General features: G+C 44.3%; 1 protein-coding gene and 1 long non-coding RNA gene across 2 annotated transcripts in view; one reads left to right on the forward strand and one right to left on the reverse strand.

The window, feature by feature from the left end:
* PREX2 (phosphatidylinositol-3,4,5-trisphosphate dependent Rac exchange factor 2) overlaps positions 1–21,777 on the forward strand; it is a 415,237-nt gene that overhangs the window by 385,406 nt on the left and 8,054 nt on the right. The window contains exons 38-39 of the mRNA XM_068237470.1: positions 981–1,083; positions 15,222–15,289. Coding sequence (XP_068093571.1) covers positions 981–1,083; positions 15,222–15,289 — 171 coding nt within the window. The remainder of the gene's footprint in view (positions 1–980; positions 1,084–15,221; positions 15,290–21,777) is intronic.
* The window catches only part of LOC137518967 (uncharacterized), a 118,458-nt gene that overhangs the window by 8,428 nt on the left and 88,253 nt on the right, over positions 1–21,777 (reverse strand). Inside the window, exon 2 of the long non-coding RNA XR_011020939.1 lies at positions 18,987–19,074. This is a non-coding gene — a long non-coding RNA (uncharacterized lncRNA). The remainder of the gene's footprint in view (positions 1–18,986; positions 19,075–21,777) is intronic.

Consider the following 21,777-nt stretch of genomic DNA (forward strand, 5'->3'; position numbering starts at 1 on the left):
CCAAAGCCCCCCTCCGCAGTGCTATTCTGCTCTCTGTCCCCTTCCCTCCCTCCCCTCCTTGCTGTGGGCAGCACAGGACGGTGATTCGTCCTGCGCCGCCTCTGATAGGCTTTAGCCTATCAGATACCGGCGATCCCCGGCCAATCAGAGGCCGGGGATCGCTGATCTCCTTTACGGCGCTGCTGCGCAGCAGTGCCGTATTGATGTAAACACCGGGGATTTCTTCCCCGCATGTTTACAATTAGCCTGCGAGCTGCGATCGGAGGCTGGCAGGCTGTTCACGGAGACACCCTCCGTGAACTGACATGGAATGGCTCGAGCGGCCGTATCCATGGAAACCCACAAACGACCAGCCGCCGCCTATCGGTGTTAGCTGGTCGTTATGTGGTTATGTCCAGGGTTGGAGCTGTCTTGATTAAGTTTGGCAATGCATACCATAGGGTAGAGGCAGCATGACAGAAAGCTCTGGCTCCAAAGGTTTTTAGTTGGACTCTGGAGGTGGTCAGGTTATTGGATCCTTTTGACCTGATGTTGTGGGAGGGGTGACGCAGTTGCAACAAATCCTTCATGTATCCACGCCTATGGCCTGTATAGATTTGAATGTTAGCATGTCAATTTTACTTCTACTACTACAATACTACTACTAATAATAATAAAAATACTGCTAAGGTACAACTAGAAAGTGGCGTGAGAGCCATTTATGGTAGAAAGACAAGGAAATGTGTTACATAAATATATTATAGTTTATTTCTTATTTTATATAAATATTATTGTATGCCTTTAGTTCAGCTTTATCCTTGACCGCTCTGTGTTTGACATATTACAGAATCCTTGACTTAATACGGCCAGACTGCGAATCATAAGTGTCTGCTTTACCTGTGTTGCGGATGATAAGCATATTTCTGATGCCATAACTGTAAACATGGATGCAGGTCTTTGTGGCTCTATTGATAATGCACTTCTATTGGTATTTCCCGCAGATGCACTTTGAGCGTCACTCTTGAACAGGCTCTTATTCTCGCCCGAAGCCATGGATTGCCTCCTCGCTACATCATGCAAGCTACAGATGTCATGAGGAAGCAGGTTTGTAAGCTAGTCCTTGACCGGTAGCTACCATTTGCTGATTACTTCTCTGTCATAAAGGAAAAGATTTATTTTTAATATCAGCCAGCTGACCCACTCCTAGTTATTATCATCGTGACTGCATTGTATGCTTCTTGAAAGCCTGATTCGATTCCAAATGAAACTTAAATGAAAAAGTATGTTTTAATCATTAACTTGTTCGTGTTCCACGATTTTTAGCCCTTAAAGGAATTTTCCGAGCTGCATAAAAAAATTACATCTACCTACCTAGTGCTTCCTCTAGCCGTTAGCAGCTGATCTGCCCCTAGCCGCTACTCCGCTTCCAGCCAGTGGTCTGGAATCCCCTCCGTTGACAACCTCGCCAGGTTGGAATCTTCTGCGCCTGCGCAAGAGCCGCTTTCAATCACGTCCATGTGGTCTGGAGTGTACTGCCCATGCGCAGTAGTTCTGCGCCTGGGCAGTACACAACAGATCACGTGGATATGATTGACAGCGGCTTCCATCCTTCATTCCCCCCTCCTCCTCTTATCCCTCTGTGTTGCACAGTGCCTGCCTCCCCAACATACTCGCAAGGACAGATACAGCGGTGACCAGAGGGCAGAAGCGCTGCCAGAACAGTGATCACAGTGCACATTTCGAATGCAGGAAGTGACTGATGATGTCACATCCTGCATTTCAAATCCTTTGATAACTGTGCTTGCAGTGCTTCTGCCCTCTGGTCGCTGCTGTATCTGCTGCTGCGAGTACTGGTATGTTGGGGAGATGGGCGCTGTGCAACACGGAGGGAGAAGAGGACGAGGGGGCGCTGATCTGAGGTATGCGTTGCAAGTATGTTGTGGTCGGGGGGATGGACGCTGAATCATAGAGGGAGAAGAGAGGTGCAGGCAGGCCCATGGTGCCTGCACCTCTATAGATACACCACTGATTATACAGCATTTGCCACCTGATTAAATTTTCTGCGTTATTGGTAGTGATGCCACTGTTTGAAAACTTTCTCCATGTACAATACATTTTTTGACACGTTTTAGGATTCTGCTTTTTTCTCACATCCTGTACAAAGGGCACAGTACCCCCAAGGGTTAGGCCTCTTTTCACGGAGGACTGAACTGCTTGTTTTTTAAGCAATTCAGCCACATGGCTGCCGGCCTCAAACGCCATTCAGCTGCAGCTACATGCAGCTGAATGTCAGCATTCCTTAACACGTAATGCAGCGAAGTTACCTGGCAGCAAAAAAAAGGCTCATGTCACATCTGCGCATGTCAACCGCCATACTCAGATGCAACTACATAGGGGGGGTCGCCTTGTACTGAGCGCTAGTAATTGCCCGACCAGTGGACATGTGAAACTGACAGGAGGTGAATTCACCACCTTCTGCTGTAGTGTACATGAGATGTTGTTAATGTATTTATTTATACTTAACTGGAGCCCCATGAAATGCATGACTCCATCGCCGTCCTCTCCAGCTGCTCTATTGTCTTGGTTTCCTTTAAGACCCATTAGGACTGGTATTGGTTAGATGGCAGAGCCACCTGCCTACCGGCTCAGCCTTCCTGGCTAATGTCCAGAATAACCGTCTCTGGCAACACAAATGACAGATACCAAGGAGTGACTCAATAAGATGCTGGATGGTTGCAAGAGGTATCTGTAGACTTTAGGACTGCAGTTGGTCTGACAGTTGCTGGCAGATGAGTAGTGGTGGATTCATTGATCTAGGTTATTCATTGATCTAGGCGGTCCCAAACATACTCAATTAGGTTATGCTCTAGGGAGTAAAGAGATCATGAAATTGATTTCAGAATGTGACTTACTTGGGAAGGCAACTCTCTGCCAGTAGGTGAAAGCCTGGTGTGAAAACTGCAGACATTTATTTGTGATGAATCCTTGTGCGCATACAGTAGATGTTTTCACCAGCCATCTGCGCCGGAGCTCCATTTGCAACACGGTTCACTGGCACTGCACATTCATTCTGACACATGTCTGTAACCCCCTGGCGCATTTGGATGTTGAGCTTACCCATGGCAGTGTGCCAATCAGCCTTCACCAACCTGGTCAGCTGATGGATACTCTCACATAGATGGCTTGTGCTGCCCCCCAGTTACCATTTCAGCAAATCCCTTATCCCATGTGTTCTAACTATGGCTTTGTGGCAGACAGCCCCTCCTGGCCTACTTTATATTTGGGTAAACATCTTGAGAATATTTATCCTGACCTAATTTGTTTTTCTGGAGATTTTATAAATGTCCTTTTCCAACTAATCTGAAGCAAAAAATTTTTAAATTAATGGGAGGTTCTACATAAAATATAGGATTAGACAAGAACGAGTCTCTAAAATAGCCACATCTGTTTATCTCACTTCTGACCACTGCGTCTGATGTACACATGGTGTTGAGGAGACACATTTTATTTTCTGTTGATTCACTGGGAAGTTTTGGGAACAGATGAACCTTTCAATATTCAACTGCAGCAGTTTTGGAGCAATTGTGCTGGCATCATTGCAAAACCAGATTGTCAATGTCACGATTATGTTTTAAATAAAGTTTTATCTACCTGCTGGGTCTCACCGTGTCCATGTGCACCACCTTCTGGTGCGTAGCCCTGCCCCTTTGCATGAAAGGTAATCTGTCTGCTGCCTGTCCTGACCTTCACTCTGTTTACTGACTAGCACTGTTGGCTGTCTGTCCCGACCTACACTCTGAATACTGACTGTGCCTGTCTGCTGCCTGTCCTGCTCTTCACTCTGATTACTGACTCACACTGTTGGGTGCCTGTCCCAACCTACACTCTGATTACTGACTGTGCCTGTCCTGACCTTCACTCTGATTACTGACTAGCACTGTTGGCTGCCTGCCCTGACCTAGGCTCTGTTTACTGACGATGCCTGTCTGCTGCCTGTTCTGACCTTCATTCTGATTACTGACTATGCATGTCTGCTGTCTTTCTTAACTTACACTCTGTTTACTGATGATGCCTGTCTGCTGCTGTCCTGACCTTCACTCTGATTCCTGATACTGCCTGTCTGCTGCCTGGCTTGACCTACGCTTTGTTTACTTGCCTGTCTGCTGCCTGTCCTGACAAATGCTCAGACTACGCCTGTCTACTGCCTGTTGTGACCGTCATTCTGACTACTGACTATGACTGTCCATCCAGATCCTCAGCCTCATTACTATGTTTGTCTGTCCTCATCTTTAGCCTGATTACTGTGTGTGTTTGTACAAACCTCCCACCTGATTACTGAGTATTTGTATCTGCTGCCTGTCCTGATGTACTGCTCAGTGTGCTGTCCTCTTTCTAGCTGCCACCAGTAAGGAAGACCTGAGGTCTCCAATAAAGCTATGGGGACAAACCAATACCCCCCCCCCCTCCTCCCGGAACTTAAGAGATACAATATTTTCCGAATCTGCACCTTTTCATTCATGCCTCATTGAGGAATAGTTTAAGGCTGGCAGTAATAGAATCTTGCGGCACAGTCAAGCAGCTATATAACATGTTGACCCAAAATAACGGTTTCACAGTACATTTTATATGGATTGCCTTACCACAGCGAATATAATATGTACATATAGGAGCCTAGGAATCTGTCAGAAATACATTTGGTTACATTGTACAGTTCATTGGCCACTTCAGATCAGTGGAAGAAGATTGATTTTCAACATTTTAAATAATCGTTTATCATCCAATTAACTGTATCCCCAAGTACAATTCCAGTGGTGGAGTCTTCTCTCTGCATGGTAATTTAATTGGACATTTTAGTGATTTATAGTGGAAAACCGGTTCAGAATCTTTGGAAAGGACTTCCTGTTGACATCAGCACTTATTGTAATGGATATGCCACTAATGCAATTTTTGGCAATGTCTGTTAGCGCTGATGATTTAATCGATAAGCTTGGCTTTGTTCGTGGCGCACTTGAGTAAATCTGTTTTTTGAAAAGCGGCACAGCTTTAGTATTTTCAGAAAGCATTTAACTTGATTTTATATTAGTTTGTGTTCCAGTATGTAAGATTTAAAGGTTAAACTTAAAATAACATTTTTTTGGCATAATAAACAACACATTTTTTTTAAATCACAGGCAGAGCTAAGGGCAACAAGCTGACAGCTTCATAACAGAAAGGAACGCCGTAAAAAAAACATATAATTATGGGTAATCTGTATCATATTGGTATTACATTTATTACATTCAGTACAAAGAAATAGGTTTAGGCTTCGTTCACATTAGGCAACGCAGATGGGTGTGTGTTCGGAACGCGTGCATTGCCGTGCGTTGCTGATCCCATTCATTACAGTGAATGGGATCAGCGATGTGCTTTGACGGAAATGCGTGCAGCAGTGTGATATCGCATCACACCGCTGTGCAGTGTGCATAGTCTGAACTTCAGAAGTGCTGTCTATGCACTTCTGATGTTCTTGCTGATTGTACACCAAACGCGCTGCCAAAATGCGTGCGAAAGGACATATAGTGTGAACCAGGCCTTATTATACTTTTTTATAAATTGTTTTTGTTTATATAGGATAATATGAAATATTACACATAATTATATGTATTAATGCAGATCTCCGTCCTCAATTTAAAATCTAGCAGGCTTCCTGTAAAAGAAAGTTATAGTTACCTGCGCTGCCTTGTCTCTCAAAGCCGTCCCAAAGACCCCAAATCTTGGCTTTTTCTCTGGGTAGTGAGGGGAGGCGGGGACGCGCACTAGAAGTGGGGTGATTCGGGGTCTTTGGGACGGCTTTGAGGAAGAAGGCAGTGCAGGTAACTATAGCTTTCTTTTACAGTAAGGCTGATAGATTTTAAATTTAGGCTGGATATCCGCTTTAAATATTTACAGAGGTGGCAAGTTTAGGTAAAGGCCAAAGCATTCTCAGCTGCAGTCAACAACCGTGGCTCTGAGACCAGATGCCGCCCTCACACAGCCGGCACTTGCACAGTAGAGACACAATTTTCCTCTTCCCATCCCAGCAAAGTAAGCAAGACTAGACTTTACTTTATTTGATAAAATGTACCCGGGTTGATTCCAGTCTCCCAGGCCATGCTGTATTTTCTTAAGAGAGCTTAAAGTATATTTGAGGTAACATGATGAGATAGACATGTACGTATATTTACAGTGCCAAACATACAAATAACTAGACGGTTTTCCCTTTTTTCTTTTTCTGCCTGGAACAGTTAAATATTTAGGTATGTAAATGACAGTTTCTCTCCAGTCAGGACCTAGTCACTGATAAGGAATTACAGCTATAAAACTCTTTCCTGGCAGAGAACAGCTTCTGAGTGCAGGTGATAGATAAAAATTGCCAATAGTTTATATATTTTAGTTCTGGGACATGGAAAGACTGTGTCATTGAGCTGAGACAACAAAACATGGAAAATACTTTTTAAGTTTGTAAAAAATGAAATAAAACTTTTCATTTTAGGACTAAGAGGATTAGGAGGATATATACAATTGCTTATTTCACCAGTCTATTTTCTCCTCATCTAAGCTTTGAGCTACCATATTGATCTGACCCCAAGAGGTGAGATCTCAGTTATTATGGATTGATGTACGTTTTACATCCTAACATAAATAAACATGCTGGTTTACTGGTACACTGGATCTAAGTTATGAAATCTGGGGCAGATCCCTTTTTTAACTTCACTCGGAGAAGGGAATCTGAGCTCTGATTGGTGCTCCAGTTTCTTGCTTCATGTTTGTTTTCATCTGCTCACCTCATTATTTATGCTCCTTGCCATGGTAACAAAGTGTCCTACAAAGGTTACATAGAAATTGAGGTGGCCGTTTGCAGCCCTCTCAGTCAAGAATGTAGTATGTGTACCAATACAGAGGCTGCCATATTCATTCCCTTATAATTAATGCCAGTTACCTGGCTGTCATGTGTGTTTTTGGCTTTTGTTGTTTGAGTCACGCCCTGCAACAAAACATGCAGCCAGTGGAATCAGACCAGAGTAAAACCATCTCATCTGCATGCTTATTCTGGGACACTGACATAATGCAAACCTGAAACTAAATTTAAATGAAAGAACAGATACCTATGGAGAGGGAATAGGGCAGGCATGGGCAAACTTGGCCCTCCAGCTGTTAAGGAACTACAAGTCCCACAATGCATTGCAGGAGTCTGACAGCCACAGTCATGACACATAAAGGCAAATGCATTGTGGGACTTGTAGTTCCGTAACAGCTGGAGGGCCGAGTTTGCCCATGCCTGGAATAGGGCCTTCCTCCCACTCCTCTCCTGGTTAGCTCGTTCCAGCGCAGTTACCGCTATTCAAATATTCAGTCACGGAAGGCTTTGGACGTCTTCAGGAAGACGGGTGCCTAAGTGCTCCAGAAGACAGGCTACTTCATACTGCACGTGTGCCAGTGCGCGAGGGAGTGCACTCATGCAGGTGCAGTACAGAGCCGTCCTGAAGACTTCCAAAGCCTCCCGTGGTGGCACAGAGCAGTGCTAATAGGGGTGACGATGCTGGAACGAGGGGACCAGGAGAGGAGCGGGAAGGCTCTATAGGACCCAGAGTCTTCCCTCTCCTTAGGTGAATATGTCTTGTTTTTGTTAATATTTTATTTACATTTTTCTGACAAAATCCTTGCTTCAAAAGCAGTTTCTAGTGCTATTTGCCACTGTGTATTTTCCCAGTGATGCCACTCCATTCCTTTATTAGTGTATATTTGTTATCGCTGTGTTTGTATAGGTATCCGGGGAAATATAAAGGTGTCATGTTTTAGTATATGTCAGCTATGATTAAGGATGTATTGAAGTCCAAAACATTTTAGCTGTTGTTTTATCTGCCTTGGATAAATAACATCTACACTATGATCTAGGTACTGTGTGGTTTGTATCTTCCGGTGATCACTGAGGCATAAAATCCCATAGCAATGGCTAGAGATCAGTTCATAAACTCTCTCTTTTTTTAAATAAAAGCTGCACTCAGGATTTTTCTTTTTTGAACAAAACTTTGATGTTAAATCAACTCCTCAATGTAGTGTAGGCAGGGCCGCCATCAGAAATTTTGGGGCCCCTCACACAACATCAAGCCTGGGCCCCCCTACAGACTGCTGTGCACGCCCAGTACAGTGCCCCAGTATAGCCAGTATAGTGCCCCAGTATAGCCAGTACAGTGCCCCAGTATAGTGCCCCAGTGTAGCCAGTACAGTGCCCCAGTATAGCCAGTACAGTGCCCCAGTATAGCCAGTATAGTGCCCCAGTATAGCCAGTACAGTGCCCCAGTATAGCCAGTACAGTGCCCCAGTATAGCCAGTATAGTGCCCCAGTATAGTGCCCCAGTATAGCCAGTATAGTGTCCCAGTATAGCTAGTATAGTGCCCAGTATAGCTAGTATAGTGCCCAGTATAGCTAGTATAGTGCCCCAGTATAGCTAGTATAGTGCCCCAGTATAGCTAGTATAGTGCCCCAGTATAGCCAGTACAGTGCCCCAGTATAGTGCCCCAGTATAGCCAGTACAGTGCCCCAGTATAGCCAGTACAGTGCCCCAGTATAGCCAGTACAGTGCCCCAGTATAGCCAATATAGTGCCCCAATATAGTGCCCCAGTATAGTGCCCTAGTATAGCCAGTATAGTGTCCCAGTATAGCTAGTATAGTGCCCAGTATAGCTAGTATAGTGCCCAGTGCCCAGTATAGCTAGTATAGTGCCCCAGTATAGCCAGTATAGTGCCCCACTATAGTGCCCCAGTATAGCCAGTATAGTGCCCCAATATAGCGCCCCAGTATAGTGCCCCAGTATAGCAAGTATAGTGCCCCAGTATAGCCCCAGTATAGCCAGTATAGAGCCCCAGTATAGTGCCCCAGTATAGTTAGTATAGTGCCCCAGTATAGCTAGTATACTGCCCCAGTATAGCTAGTATAGTGCCCCAGTATAGCTAGTATAGTGCCCCAGTATAGCCAGTATAGTGCCCCAGTATAGCCAGTATAGTGCCCCAGTATAGCTAGTATAGTTGCCCCCAGTATTGTGCCCCAGTATAGCCAGTATAGTGCCCCAGTATAGCCAGTATAGTGCCCCAGTATAGTTAGTATAGTGCCCCAGTATAGCTAGTATAGTGCCCCAGTATAGTCAGTATAGTGCCCCAGTATAGCTAGTATAGTTGCCCCCACTATTGTGCCCCAGTATAGCTAGTATAGTGCCCCAGTACAGCCAGGACAGTGCCCCAGTATAGCCAGTACAGTGCCCCAGTATAGCACCCCAGTATAGCTAGTATAGTGCCCCAGTATAGCCAGTATAGTTCCCCAGTATGGGTAGGTGGTGCCCCCCGCTCGTCCCCGCCGCTGTTGTTACCTTAACAGCGGCCGCTCTCCCCTCTCCGGCGCCTGTAATTTGCAGCAGCATCTCCCGGCTGCTGTGTGTGATGATGCGGCAGGAAGTAGGGCAGCGGCTTCCTGTAATGGCGATGTGTATCGCCGTTACTATGGGAACCGAGCCATGCTTCACAGCAGCCGGGAGATGCTGCTGGAATAATAAGTACACACGCCGGAGAGGGGAGAGCGGCCGCTGCTAAGGTATTAACAGCGGCGGCCGCTGGGGAGGGGGGGCCGGAAGAGACAGCAGGTTAATGCCTGGGGGGGGGGCCCGAAGCTGCGGGCCCTGGGCCCGGCCCGGGCCCGTGACGGAAGTCACAGTTGTACCCCCCTGATGGCGGGCCTGAGTGTAGGCCCAAGAGTCTGTAAACTTGCTAGACTTATGGCACTATTTCAAATACCTGCTGGGACACTGGTTGCTGGAGGGTGTGAATACCCTTAGTAAATCTTCTTTATTTTCCTATGCTCCACCTTCTTATTATCTTTATTTGGTGGCCGCGGGTGTGACTGGCTGCTCCTTTTGACTTCTTTTAACTCCTAGATTTGGTAACAAAAGGAAAACTCATCCTGTTATTTAAAGCGGACCTCTTGCATAGCACACAATGAAAAGTTTTCATTCCACAAAAAATGCTGTAGAAATCTACTGCACTGAGCTGTGCGTGTTTTGTTTAACAACATTAGAGTGCACTAAAAGCCTGTACAGGAAAAGACTGAGGCGTAACCCTTCCTGTGCTCCCTGCAATGTTAATCAAGTTAACACTTTCTTTAAGATTTTTGAGATTTTTGTAAACTGTAATATTTTTCCCTAAAGGTTTTGCTGTGCACAGATAATTTTCTGAGTTTAGATCCTCTTTAAAGAACAAGCGACACCCATGCTAACCTAGAAATAAAAAAAACACATTTATAAGTAGATAAATATTACTTCTACTTGCATAACAAATGTATTGTGTTATCCACGTAATGATTCCTGTGAATTTTACAAAGGAAAATCAGAAAATCCTATTCTAGGCAGTGGCCATCTTGCCAAGCTAATGCTGACATCCTATCCTCCCTGACTCTTGTTTTCCCCCCTCCTTTCTATTGCTCATTGTGTATTCATTAGCTGCCCTCCTCCCAGAGTCTTTTTTTTTTATTTACACATCTAATCACTGAGTCACCTCAGCCTTGCTTGTAAACACAAGTGATCAGCTAGGCAGGGAAATAAATGGAAGAGGAGGAATATATTATAGTTAAAAAGAACTCCCAGCATTCAACTGTTTGGCACTGTTTGGCACTAGGACCAGTGCTCCTAAAGTATGTGATAACTCCAAACCATAACAGCAGAACAAGTTTTGCAAGTTTTGAATGCATGATTAGCATCTTTATCACTTAATACACTCAGACCAGTTGCTGTTAAAATTTGATTTTTATGGTGACAATACCGCTTTAAAGGACACCTGAAGTGAAAAGCAAATGGAGGCTGCCATATTTATTTCCTTTTAAACAATACCAGTTGCCTGGGGTCAATAGTGTCTCAGTCCACACCTGAAACAATAATAGAGCTAATCCAGTCAGACTTCAATAAGAAACACCTGATCTGCATGTTTGTTCAGGGTCTATGATTAAAGGTATTATGCTGGGGATACACGGTATGTTTCTGTACCGTGTATCGAGCAGCTGTTCCGGCCAGCTGATAATATTCAGCTGGCCCGATCATGCCGCTCGACCGCCGCCCGCTCGATCCCCACCGGTGGACAGTGGCAGGAAATCGAGCGTCTGATAAGGAGCGCCGGCGGGGACGAGCGGTAATCAATCCACGCGCACGTGCGGGGACGCGGCGGGGACCCAGCTGGGGTTGATCCGTTGGCCCCCGGATCGACCCGTGTATTCCCAGCATTAGAGGAGGATCAACTCGACAGCCAGGCAACTGCATTGTTTAAAAGGCAATAAATATGTCAGCCTCCTTATCCCTCTCAGGTGTACTTTAACCTCCCTGGCGGTTTGTTAAAATCCGCCAGGGGGCAGCAAATACCTTTTTTTTAATGTCTGTTTTTTTTTTTTCATGTAGCGAGACATGATAGCCGCTGCTGAGCGGCATCCCCCCAGCCCCTCCGATCGCCGCCGGCGAACGGAGATCGCCGCCGGCGAACGGAGTCATCGACGTCGTGACGTGAAAGGGGAATCCGATCCACCCCACAGTGCTGCCTGGCCCTGATTGGCCAGGCAGCGCACGGGTCGGGGGGGGGGGGGGGCGTCTGCGGCGACGGGTATAGCGGCGGATCGGCGGGTAGCGGCGACGATCGGAGGTTATAGCTGCGTGTAACAAAAAAAAAATTATGCAAATCGGCCCAGCGGGGCCTGACCGGTGCCTCCCGGCGGCATAGCCCGAGCTCAGCTCGGGCTTACCGCCAGGGAGGTTAATTATGTCATGACCAAATGGGCATCTGCAAGATTTTATAAACAAATTTGAGACATTTAAAATAACGAATACACGCCTGAGGAATCTGCTTCATGTTTTAACTTTTTACCTTAACCTTCACATTGTGTATAGTATAAGATAAAATGTAAATAATAAAATGTTGACATGCTTTAGAGGGAGCCATTACTTTAAATTACATGCAAATGAAGTCATTAAGGCTTGAATAATTGTCATTTAAATTTCATTAAGGCTGATAGCAGTTTGTAACAAAGCATTATTATCACGAGCATTAACGTTTTTGTCACTAATGATAACCACGGAAAGTAAATGCACAAAGGCCATGCTGAAGTGATACATTAATGTGATTCTAGCCATTATACGAAAAAAATAATTATATACTTATAGTTATCATCTTGCCTTCAATGTATCTTTTCACTCCTTTACCAATACTTATGTGCATTTTTTTTGGGTAATTTAAAGTCAGCTTTACACCGGAGGGGACCTTAAAGAGAATCTGTATTGTTAAAATCGCACAAAAGTAAACATACCAGTGCGTTAGGGGACATCTCCTATTACCCTCTGTCACAATTTCGCTGCTCCCCGCCGCATTAAAAGTGGTTAAAAACAGTTTTAAAAAGTTTGTTTATAAACAAACAAAATGGCCACCAAAACAGGAAGTAGGTTGATGTACAGTATGTCCACACATAGAAAATACATCCATACACAAGCAGGCTGTATACACCCTTCCTTTTGTATCTCAAGAGATCATTTGTGTGTTTCTTTCCCCCTGCATCTCTCATGCACTGAAGTGTCAGGCTGTTTCTTCCTGCAGAGTGCAGACAGCTCTGCCTGTATGTAATTCCTTAAGGTGGCCACTAACGGTCCAATTTCTAGTGAAAAATCGTTCGAGCGATCAGAAATTCTGATCGGACGAAAAATCGTTCACTACACCATCAACTAACCAATTATTGCTTCCTATCTATCACGACCAACAAGAAAATCCAAATTTTGGTTCGACGAAAATTCAATCGGACGATTTTTTTTATAATCGTTCGTTATCGATTGTGCCCATTAACTGAGATTATTTACAACCAATCCGATCAGAATTTCTGATGGCTCGAACGATTTTTCGCTAAAAATTGGACCATTAGTGGCCACCTTTAGTATGTGAAAGAAAAGGAAAAAGTTTGCGCTTGTGTGGATGAATGTGTTGCTGCTAGAGGTGGGGTCGGCTCAGACCCAATGATAAAGGAGAAAATGTGTATAGTACCTCAGCGCAAAAAGGGGTGTGGAACTTGCCCCGGGCTATGCAAGCCCACTCGAGATATAAGCAGATGACAGTACAGTACCTTAATAGAGGTTACATCTAGCTGCCCAAATACTTGCTGTAATCCCGATCTCTGTATTTCAAGTAATCCCGATATCACAGCGGCGGGGGATAAGAGCTAACTCGCTCTACCACTTCCTGTTTCCAGTCCGTCAAGCCCTACTGCCAGTAGGGTGCGTGCTGCACTGCAATGTAGTTCCGTGCGCCAATAAAATCGCACCGGACAGCCTAAAAAAGAGATAGGCAACATATAGTGCAGAGAGTAGCAAAATGAGTGGCCACCGCTTAGGAATCACTTACTAGAAGCAGAGCTTGTTTATTGCACGTAATAAAACACGTAGACTCCTCTCAAAGGTAGAGGAGTCTACGTGTTTTATTACGTGCAATAAACAAGCTCTGCTTCTAGTAAGTGATTCCTAAGCGGTGGCCACTCATTTTGCTACTCTCTGCACTATATGTTGCCTATCTCTTTTTTAGGCTGTCCGGTGCGATTTTATTGGCGCACGGAACTACATTGCAGTGCAGCACGCACCCTACTGGCAGTAGGGCTTGACGGACTGGAAACAGGAAGTGGTAGAGCGATTTAGCTCTTATCCCCCGCCGCTGTGATATCGGGATTACTTGAAATACAGAGATTGGGATTACAGCAAGTATTTGGGCAGCTAGATGTAACCTCTATTAAGGTACTGTACTGTCATCTGCTTATATCTCGAGTGGGCTTGCATAGCCCGGGGCAAGTTCCACACCCCTTTTTGCGCTGAGGTACTATACACATTTAGTATGTGAAAGCCCAGCCAGCTCAGAGGAGGATGTATCCAGCTTGTAAAAGATAATAGAGCAGAGAGAAGCTGTACTAATCTAAATAACACACAGGCAGTGTGCAGAGAGGGGCCTGGAGGGGGGAGATGCATCACAGAACCACAACACTGAAGAACTTGGCAGTCTTCCAGACACAGGCCGACAAGTCTGATAGGAGAGAGATAAGTTGATTTATTACAGAGATGGTGATAGTAGAAAGTGCTGCAGTAAGCCAGAGCACATTAGAATAGCTTTTGGAACTCGTAGGATGGAAGAAAACCGGATGCAATTTTTGTTACGGAGTCTCTTTAAAGTGTTTCTGGTGGCATTTCCACAGCGTGTTAATTTAAAATAAAACATAATCACAAATAAAGTGTGTGTGTGTGTGTGTGGGGGGGGGGGGGGGGGGGGGGGCATGCTGTCCATTTTCCTAAAGTGGGATAAAACTCTGACATTACATTAGATAAAAATGTGTTTTCCTACTTTTTATTACCCAATACCCAAACAGTTGCCATATTTGCTTTTGTGCACAAGTAATATTGTCTGTTTACAAACTACAAGTTCCCAAACTACCGGAATGTAAACAAAAGATAATGTTATCATCGGATGCTGCCAGTAGCTGCCCGCTGAAGCTAGGAGCTTCCCACTGAAGAACAAAGTGTTGTGTTTAACTGTTTGAATGCTGTTCTGTTACAATTGTTTTGTGGTAGTAGATTTTATGCTGTAAATAATCTTTTACAGCAAAGGAGAAATGCTGAGTTTCATACCAATTTAAATGTATAAAATTAGTATGAGAACTTTGAATACATTGAATTGATCCACAACAAAATGCAGATGGAGTTATTTAAAATCGGTTTTAAAGGTCTTTTTTGAATTTATTTTTACTTGTTCCCACTAGTCTTTGACATACCTAGCAACTTTGGTGGCTAGGTCGGCAGTATTGAGTCAATGTAAATGGTGGAATTCTGTAGTATTTATATCTTGGCAATTCCGAGAATCCCTGGAAGCTGACAGTCCAAGATGTGGAGAAGGGAGCAGCCTGGGACAGGATCACAGGAGACACTTCCAGAAGAGGAAAGGGATGTAAGACCGGGAAGAGGCTGCATGCAGAACTGCAGTAGGAAGGAAGCCCACTGTGGTGACCATAGATTGGGTAGTGGGAGTCACAGATCAGACCCAGAACTGCTGACTTATCCCTTCCCACTTTCCATTCCCAGAGGACAAGTCAGAAATCTGTCCCTTTGGTACCTTGTGATAACTGGTACTGATAATGTACATTTATATAGAATATAACTTGTGTATAATTTGTTTTCAGGGAGCAAGAGTGCAGAACACAGCCAAGAACCTTGGGGTGAGAGACAGAACTCCAGCATCTGCTCCAAGGTATGATGCAAACATAAGAAAAATATTAAATCTCCGTATGTGGATGTTGGCCTATGTGAAGTCTTCAGTTTATAATCTTTAGATAAAAAATAAGTGCAGCTGGTGTTTTTAAGAGTATTTCTACTGACATATGAGGGGTTTTCAGTCTCCTTTAACCCTCTATAATCAAACATCAAGAAAACAGCTTCCATGTTAAGGTTCAAAAATGACCAAAATCGCCTCATCATAAAGGGTTCAATAGCTTATTGAGGAAACGTAGTCCATCAAAGCAATTAAAACATTAAAAACACACGGGTGATGGCAGGGAACATACAATATATTAATAACTTGGTCCCTTAATCATCACAGCTGACAATAACATATACACACAGTTTGAATCTGACCAGGCACAATAAGATGCCAATGTATGCTATCCAAAACCTCTGGTATAAATCAGTAGAGGGTGCAGCTTATGTACATACTGTGCAATAAATAGCATGCATGTATATATACCTGAAAGCCGTGCAGTCAAGATCTGTGTGCCCGTCCGCCACTCCCCACCCTCACGCGTTTCCCGACTACAGTCGCTTCTGCAGAGGACCTCTATATAATATCAATTATGCAGAGTCAGGGATCATAGGCACATGCATGGGTTATATTATAAGATGGAAGAATCTTTCCAAAGCACCAGACACAAGACCAGTATGGCTGCCCCAATCACAAGCAAATTATTTTTGTTTGCAGGCCTTGTTAGGCTGGGTCATATTATAAACATGATTATTAATTTAGTCTAATACAGCGCAAGTTCACTTTATTTGAAACTTCTCTACACAGAGATATCACCTTATGTAATGCTGCCAACAGAAAATAGCACTGTTACGTAGTGCTTAGTACTCTCGTCTTGCAGCACTGGATTCCCGGTTTGAATTCCATCTGCAAGGAGTTTCTATGTTCTCCGGGCACTCCAGTTTCCTCCCACATCCCAAAAATATACAGATAAGTTCATTGGCTTCCCCCTTAATTTGTTTTAGCTTATGATATATGCATAGACATATGACTATGGTAGGGATTAGATTGTGAGCCTCCCTGAGAGACAGTTAAAGAGAAACCGTAACCAAGAATTGAACTTCATCCCAATCAGTAGCTGATACCCCCTTTCCCATGAGAAATCTATTCCTTTTCTCAAACAGATCATCAGGGGGCTCTGTATGGCTGATATTGTGGTGAAACCCCTCCCACAGTGTGATGTCAGCGCCTCACAGCTCTGAAGTCCTGACATGACACTGTGGGAGCCTTGTTGCATTGTGGGAAATAACAGCTGTTTCCAACTGCCAAAAAAAGCAAGCAGCAACTCCTTCCAGTGACATCACCTGCCAGCAGTAAAAATGCTGCCGTGTGATAAATGTCTGAATGTAAATCAGGGAGAGGAAAGATTTTATAATGAGCAAACACTGACTAAATCATTTATACATAATTATTGTAAAAATTAAGCACTTTTTTTATAATTTTTTTTTCACTGGAGTTCCTTTTTAAGTGACTAGACAATATACTCTGTACAGCGATACGGAATATGTTGGCACTATTTAAATACTAAATAATAATGATTCAAATTATAGTACGAAATCCCTTGTTGTATGATATAACTCCTTCAGATCAGACATGAAGATTTGTGATACAGCTCGCCTGTTTATTACAGCGAACTGGAGAGAAATAGAGCAGCCTTACAGCAATTTGTACAATTATTTACAAAAATAGTAAACCAACAAAGCAATAAAGCAGCAGGAGGACTCAGCGGGGCCTGACTGTAATGAAGGGAAAGTTTGACCAACAAAAAGCCTGATGTCTTGACTGCACTATTACTCTCATTATTAAAGCTTTGCCTGGAGACTTGTGTCTTGTTCTGCCCGGCTTCCCCTCCATCACCTCCACTTTCCCAGCTTCACAGGCTCAGATAATCTCCTCACGGGTAGACACTCGCTACCCAACACCATCTATCAGTGAAATATTACAGGGAGAGCCATTGCAACTCTAGAAAAGACATTAAAACGCCCGCAGTATTTTTTATTGTTTGGCACTACAGTAAATCGGAAAAGTCACAAGTCCAGTCATTAGTAGTGTGTGACAATATAGAACTTTTACCAGCTTTTATTGGAGAGATTCATCATGGTGCCTAAAACAAGTCCCTGCTTACTTAATCATTGTTCAGGAGATCTGAAGATGTATTTCAGCCAGTTCAGTAAATGTAATCCAGCAAGTTGTGTCACCGCAGGAGCGAGAGTTGGCCTAATGTACCCTCAGAAAACAAGTAGCATTTTTACAATGCAACTCTATGCAATCCAGCATTGTAAAAATGTTGCATTGTAAAAATGCTACTTGTTTTCTGAGGGTACATTAGGCCAACTCTCGCTCCTCTGTACTGCGGTGACACAACTTGCCTGATTCGATAGTGATATCCAGGAAAGTCGGCTCATTTATCTTTTTCCTGAGCTGCTGTGAGATTGCTTCTGGATGGAGGCCAATGCCTTTGCTGAAAATCGAAATCAGAGAAAATAAGCACTCTGCTATGCTACACATTGGTTGATGGTCACATTTTGTTCTTATCAGGACTTAGTAACCCTTTAAAGTGGACCTGAAATCTTGCACAGGACAGAAGGAAAACATAGAGAAGTGCACTCTGTATGTATTTAGAGAGTTTAGCCTGTCTAATTCCCCCTCATCTGTGATTGCATGTGTAATTTGATCTCTCGGCTGTCTCAGCAGAGCAGCTAATTTGTAAACACAGGATGTTAACCCTAAGGGCCTGATTCACTATGCGACATTAAGGTCGCACCCAATGCGACCTTATAGGTGCATCGGGTGCGCCGTTTTGGTCACACCACGATGCAACGTTTCGCGCGCAACGGGGGATGGACAATTATCTTAGGTCAAATACAGCAAACCACAGTTTCACCCACCCATTGGAACTGTTCTCTACACTTCTATGCATGTGCGGACACGCCTCTCATGTCTGGGAGCACTCTGTGCTTGCACAGTTCAAATCCCTGTGAACTGCGCAAGTGCAGAACACTCCTAGTCATGGGAATGAGATCATAAGTGGTCCGCGACGCGCATGCACAGAAGTCCACAACCCGGCTGCGGGTTGCTATCATTACGGAGGGGACAGCAGCGGCCAGTAGCAGAGCGGAACTTCGGCATGGGACCTGATAGACCTCTAGGCACTGGAAGAAGCTCCCCGTGATTGAAACTTTTTGGAATCCTGCAAATGCATTGCCTATTACAGAGGGCATTTCAGCGTATACTATATTTTAGGATTAGTTATACACGAGGGTTTCCAACCAATATAGGTAATTGCACCATGGCAGGTGAAACATGAAGGCATGGCATGTAATAATAAGCTCAGGGGGAAATACACCATAAAGTCGTAAAAAGTTTTGGTGAAGCGCAAGCTATACCACTGCCCAATGCAGGCTTGTGTATTAGAAGTGCTGAACTCTAGAATCGTATTATTGTGCCAGCAGAATGACAGAAATCTTCATAGCACAGTCCATCATTAGAGTAGAGGCAGAGGAAGCAATATTTATCAGAGGGTTAGAAATGATTCTTGTAATAAAATTGTCTTCCTGAAATATCAGCAGAGAATTCTCAGCACTCATGTTTCACCTTCATGCGTTCAGCCAGACACTCTTATGATGATTCTATTTTATGTCTCACCACCTACCTATACAGGTACCCTGAGAACAGGCTGATTCATTCCAGCAGCAGATAACCGCCGCAGCAGCAGAGGGGCAGACAGATGATAAACGGTGCTAAGGAAATAGAGAAAGCACACATAGCTGTAGATTGAAGCCACTTTCCAGTAAAACAGTCATAAAGTACCATGTATCTAAAGCTGTAGATCATGGAAATGAACACCAGCTAATAGCGTTCTGCCAAAAGCAAACAAAATTCATACCCTTGACGAAACTACATTTTGTGCGTCCTTAAGGCGCAACACCAGACAGCAAGTGAAATCATTGGAAGGTAAAAAGGCCCGATTAGGGGCTATAAACCTTAATTTTATCACCATTAGCCGCTTATAGACACTATTTACCTTTTATAGCCACTTGGTCCACTTACCTGGGGTATCTACCAGCCCCCTGCAGCCATCCTGTGCCCTCGCAGTCACTCAAAACTCCCCCACCGTCAGCTAGTTTCTTTTCTTGCCCACTCGGAGTCGACAGGCCGCCACACGTACCTTTGCATGCATTCCCGCTGGTGCAGGAAGCTATCGCAGACATTGACACATACATTTTTACGCATAAAAATGTACGCGTTGCAAAATGTATGCGTTAATGTCCGCGATAGCTTCATGCACCAGCGGGAATGCATGCAAAGGTACGCATGGCAGTCCGCCGAGTCGGCAAAAACAAAACTAGCCGGCGGCGGGGGACCAGAGAAGCTGTGAGTGACTGCGAGGACACAGGATGGCTGCAGGGGGCTGGCAAAAATATTAGGGGCTAGGGTTAAGAGGTGGGGATCTCTAATGTTAAGAGTGTGTGTGTGGGGGGGGGGGGTCCTTAGGGGTTAAGGTTAGGCACCAGAGAGAGTGTTAAGGTTATGCACCACTGGGGGGGTTTAAGGTTAGGTACCAAGGAAGGGTTTAGGTTAGGCACCACCAGGTGGTGGTGGCGGTAGAGAAAGGGTTCTGTGTGAAAGTAGGGTTAGGTTATAGTAATATTGGTAAAGATTACTGATATGTTACTATCGGAATGAAGTAGTGGAATATCGGTAATTTTACTGACATTCTGCTATCGGCAATCTCCGGCGCCCTTTTTGCCAGGCTTCTTTCTTACATGTAGTATTATTATTATTATTATTTATTGTATTTATAAAGCGCCAACATATTACGCAGCGCTGGACAATATATACAATGATACAAGGATGACATACATAGGGTTATACACATAGAACAAAGTTATACATGCAAATTGTACAAAATACATGATCATGCAATATGGGCTGGTTAGATAGTCCCAGTAATACAAGTACAGGCTGTCATAGGACAGGAGCACATGATCCTGTAGATTACACTAGGGAATGGAGGACCCTGCCAGAGGCTTACAATCTAAAGGGAGGGGTGGAAACACTAGGTGGGGCTGTTAAATATTCCTTAGAGAGTTACTGTGTGGTAGGAGGTGGGTAGGTCATCATAAAGAGGTGGGTTTTGAGGCAAATCATTCAAGGAAATGTTAGGCCTTTTGCAACAGAGGAGATCCTCTGCCAAGCTTGATCATAATGATTGTTCTCCCAGTCAGCATTCAATAAAAGGGGTGCTGAATGCTGAATTATTATAGACACACAAGTCTGATAGATTGTTCCCAGGAGTGCCAGTTGATTTCCTGCTCCAGTCATACTGTATATTTTCAGGTATTTGCACATTGCCAAAGCGTGACTTCTACTATGCTAAATATTGTCCTAGGAATTCAGTCAGAGTTATTAAGATGATACAAAATACATTTGAGTTTAAATAGTACATTAATAAAACCTACCACTTAATTGCAAATCATGGGTGCTGGTTTAGGCATTACCAATTTACTGACCGGGCAAAGTGTTATAGGATATGAGGTGAACTATTTTTGGTACACCGCGGCTCTATTTCTTAAATTCCATAATGTGACCAGCAGCTTTGCATAATAATTCCATAAAGAAAAGTGTGCTTGGTCCTTTAATGCCCCTCCCAGCAGGTTGTGTCTTAGGCAACTGCCTACTAAAAACAGCACTGTCTCGTTGCCTTAATTCAATTGTATGTAAAGTGCCAAAGTCCCATTGTGGCCCTGCATGCATGCTAGATGAAACTCGGCCGAGGCTATCGATAACGACCCCACCCCTGCTGAGACTGTAGCCTGTGTGCAGCAGCCCCAAATGCCCCCTCCCCCCCCCCCCCACACTCCCACACACCATGGCCAGCAGTCGCCTGGTGGATCGACTCTGCCGAGCCCTGGCTGAAAGTATTGTCCTGCCAACTCACCTTGCCTGCTGCGTAATGTACCTTGTGCATAGCTCCATCAGCTCTCCTCCCTCCCTCCTACTCCACCTGAATAACAAAAAATGGTCACTAGCCTGTTGGCTAGCGACACCTCTGTACAGTCCCAATCCCTGCCAAGTGACATTCCTCTTACATGTGTACATGGCTTTACAGTACCTACTTTGAACAATTTTCCAGTTTTACGGATTGAAACAGATATTCTTAATCATACCTGCTTCACACCTCTGAAGTTTGTTGTAGATTCTATCTATATCTTAACATTGTCACCCTAAAGGCTCGTACACATGTCTGATGAAAGGCAATGACGGGTCCGTTGTCACCTCCCGCTGGGCGGGTTTTCAGCAGACAGTACAGCGTGTGTACAGTCTGTCAGTGGACTGATAAGGCTGTTTCTGAGCGATCCGCCGGGCAGATTGGGGTATTTCACTTTACTGAAGTTGGAATCCTTCTAGCTCCCTGAAATTGATCCACACTCCCTTCACAA

This window comes from Hyperolius riggenbachi, chromosome 5, assembly GCF_040937935.1.
Source record: "Hyperolius riggenbachi isolate aHypRig1 chromosome 5, aHypRig1.pri, whole genome shotgun sequence".
NCBI lineage: Eukaryota > Metazoa > Chordata > Amphibia > Anura > Hyperoliidae > Hyperolius > Hyperolius riggenbachi.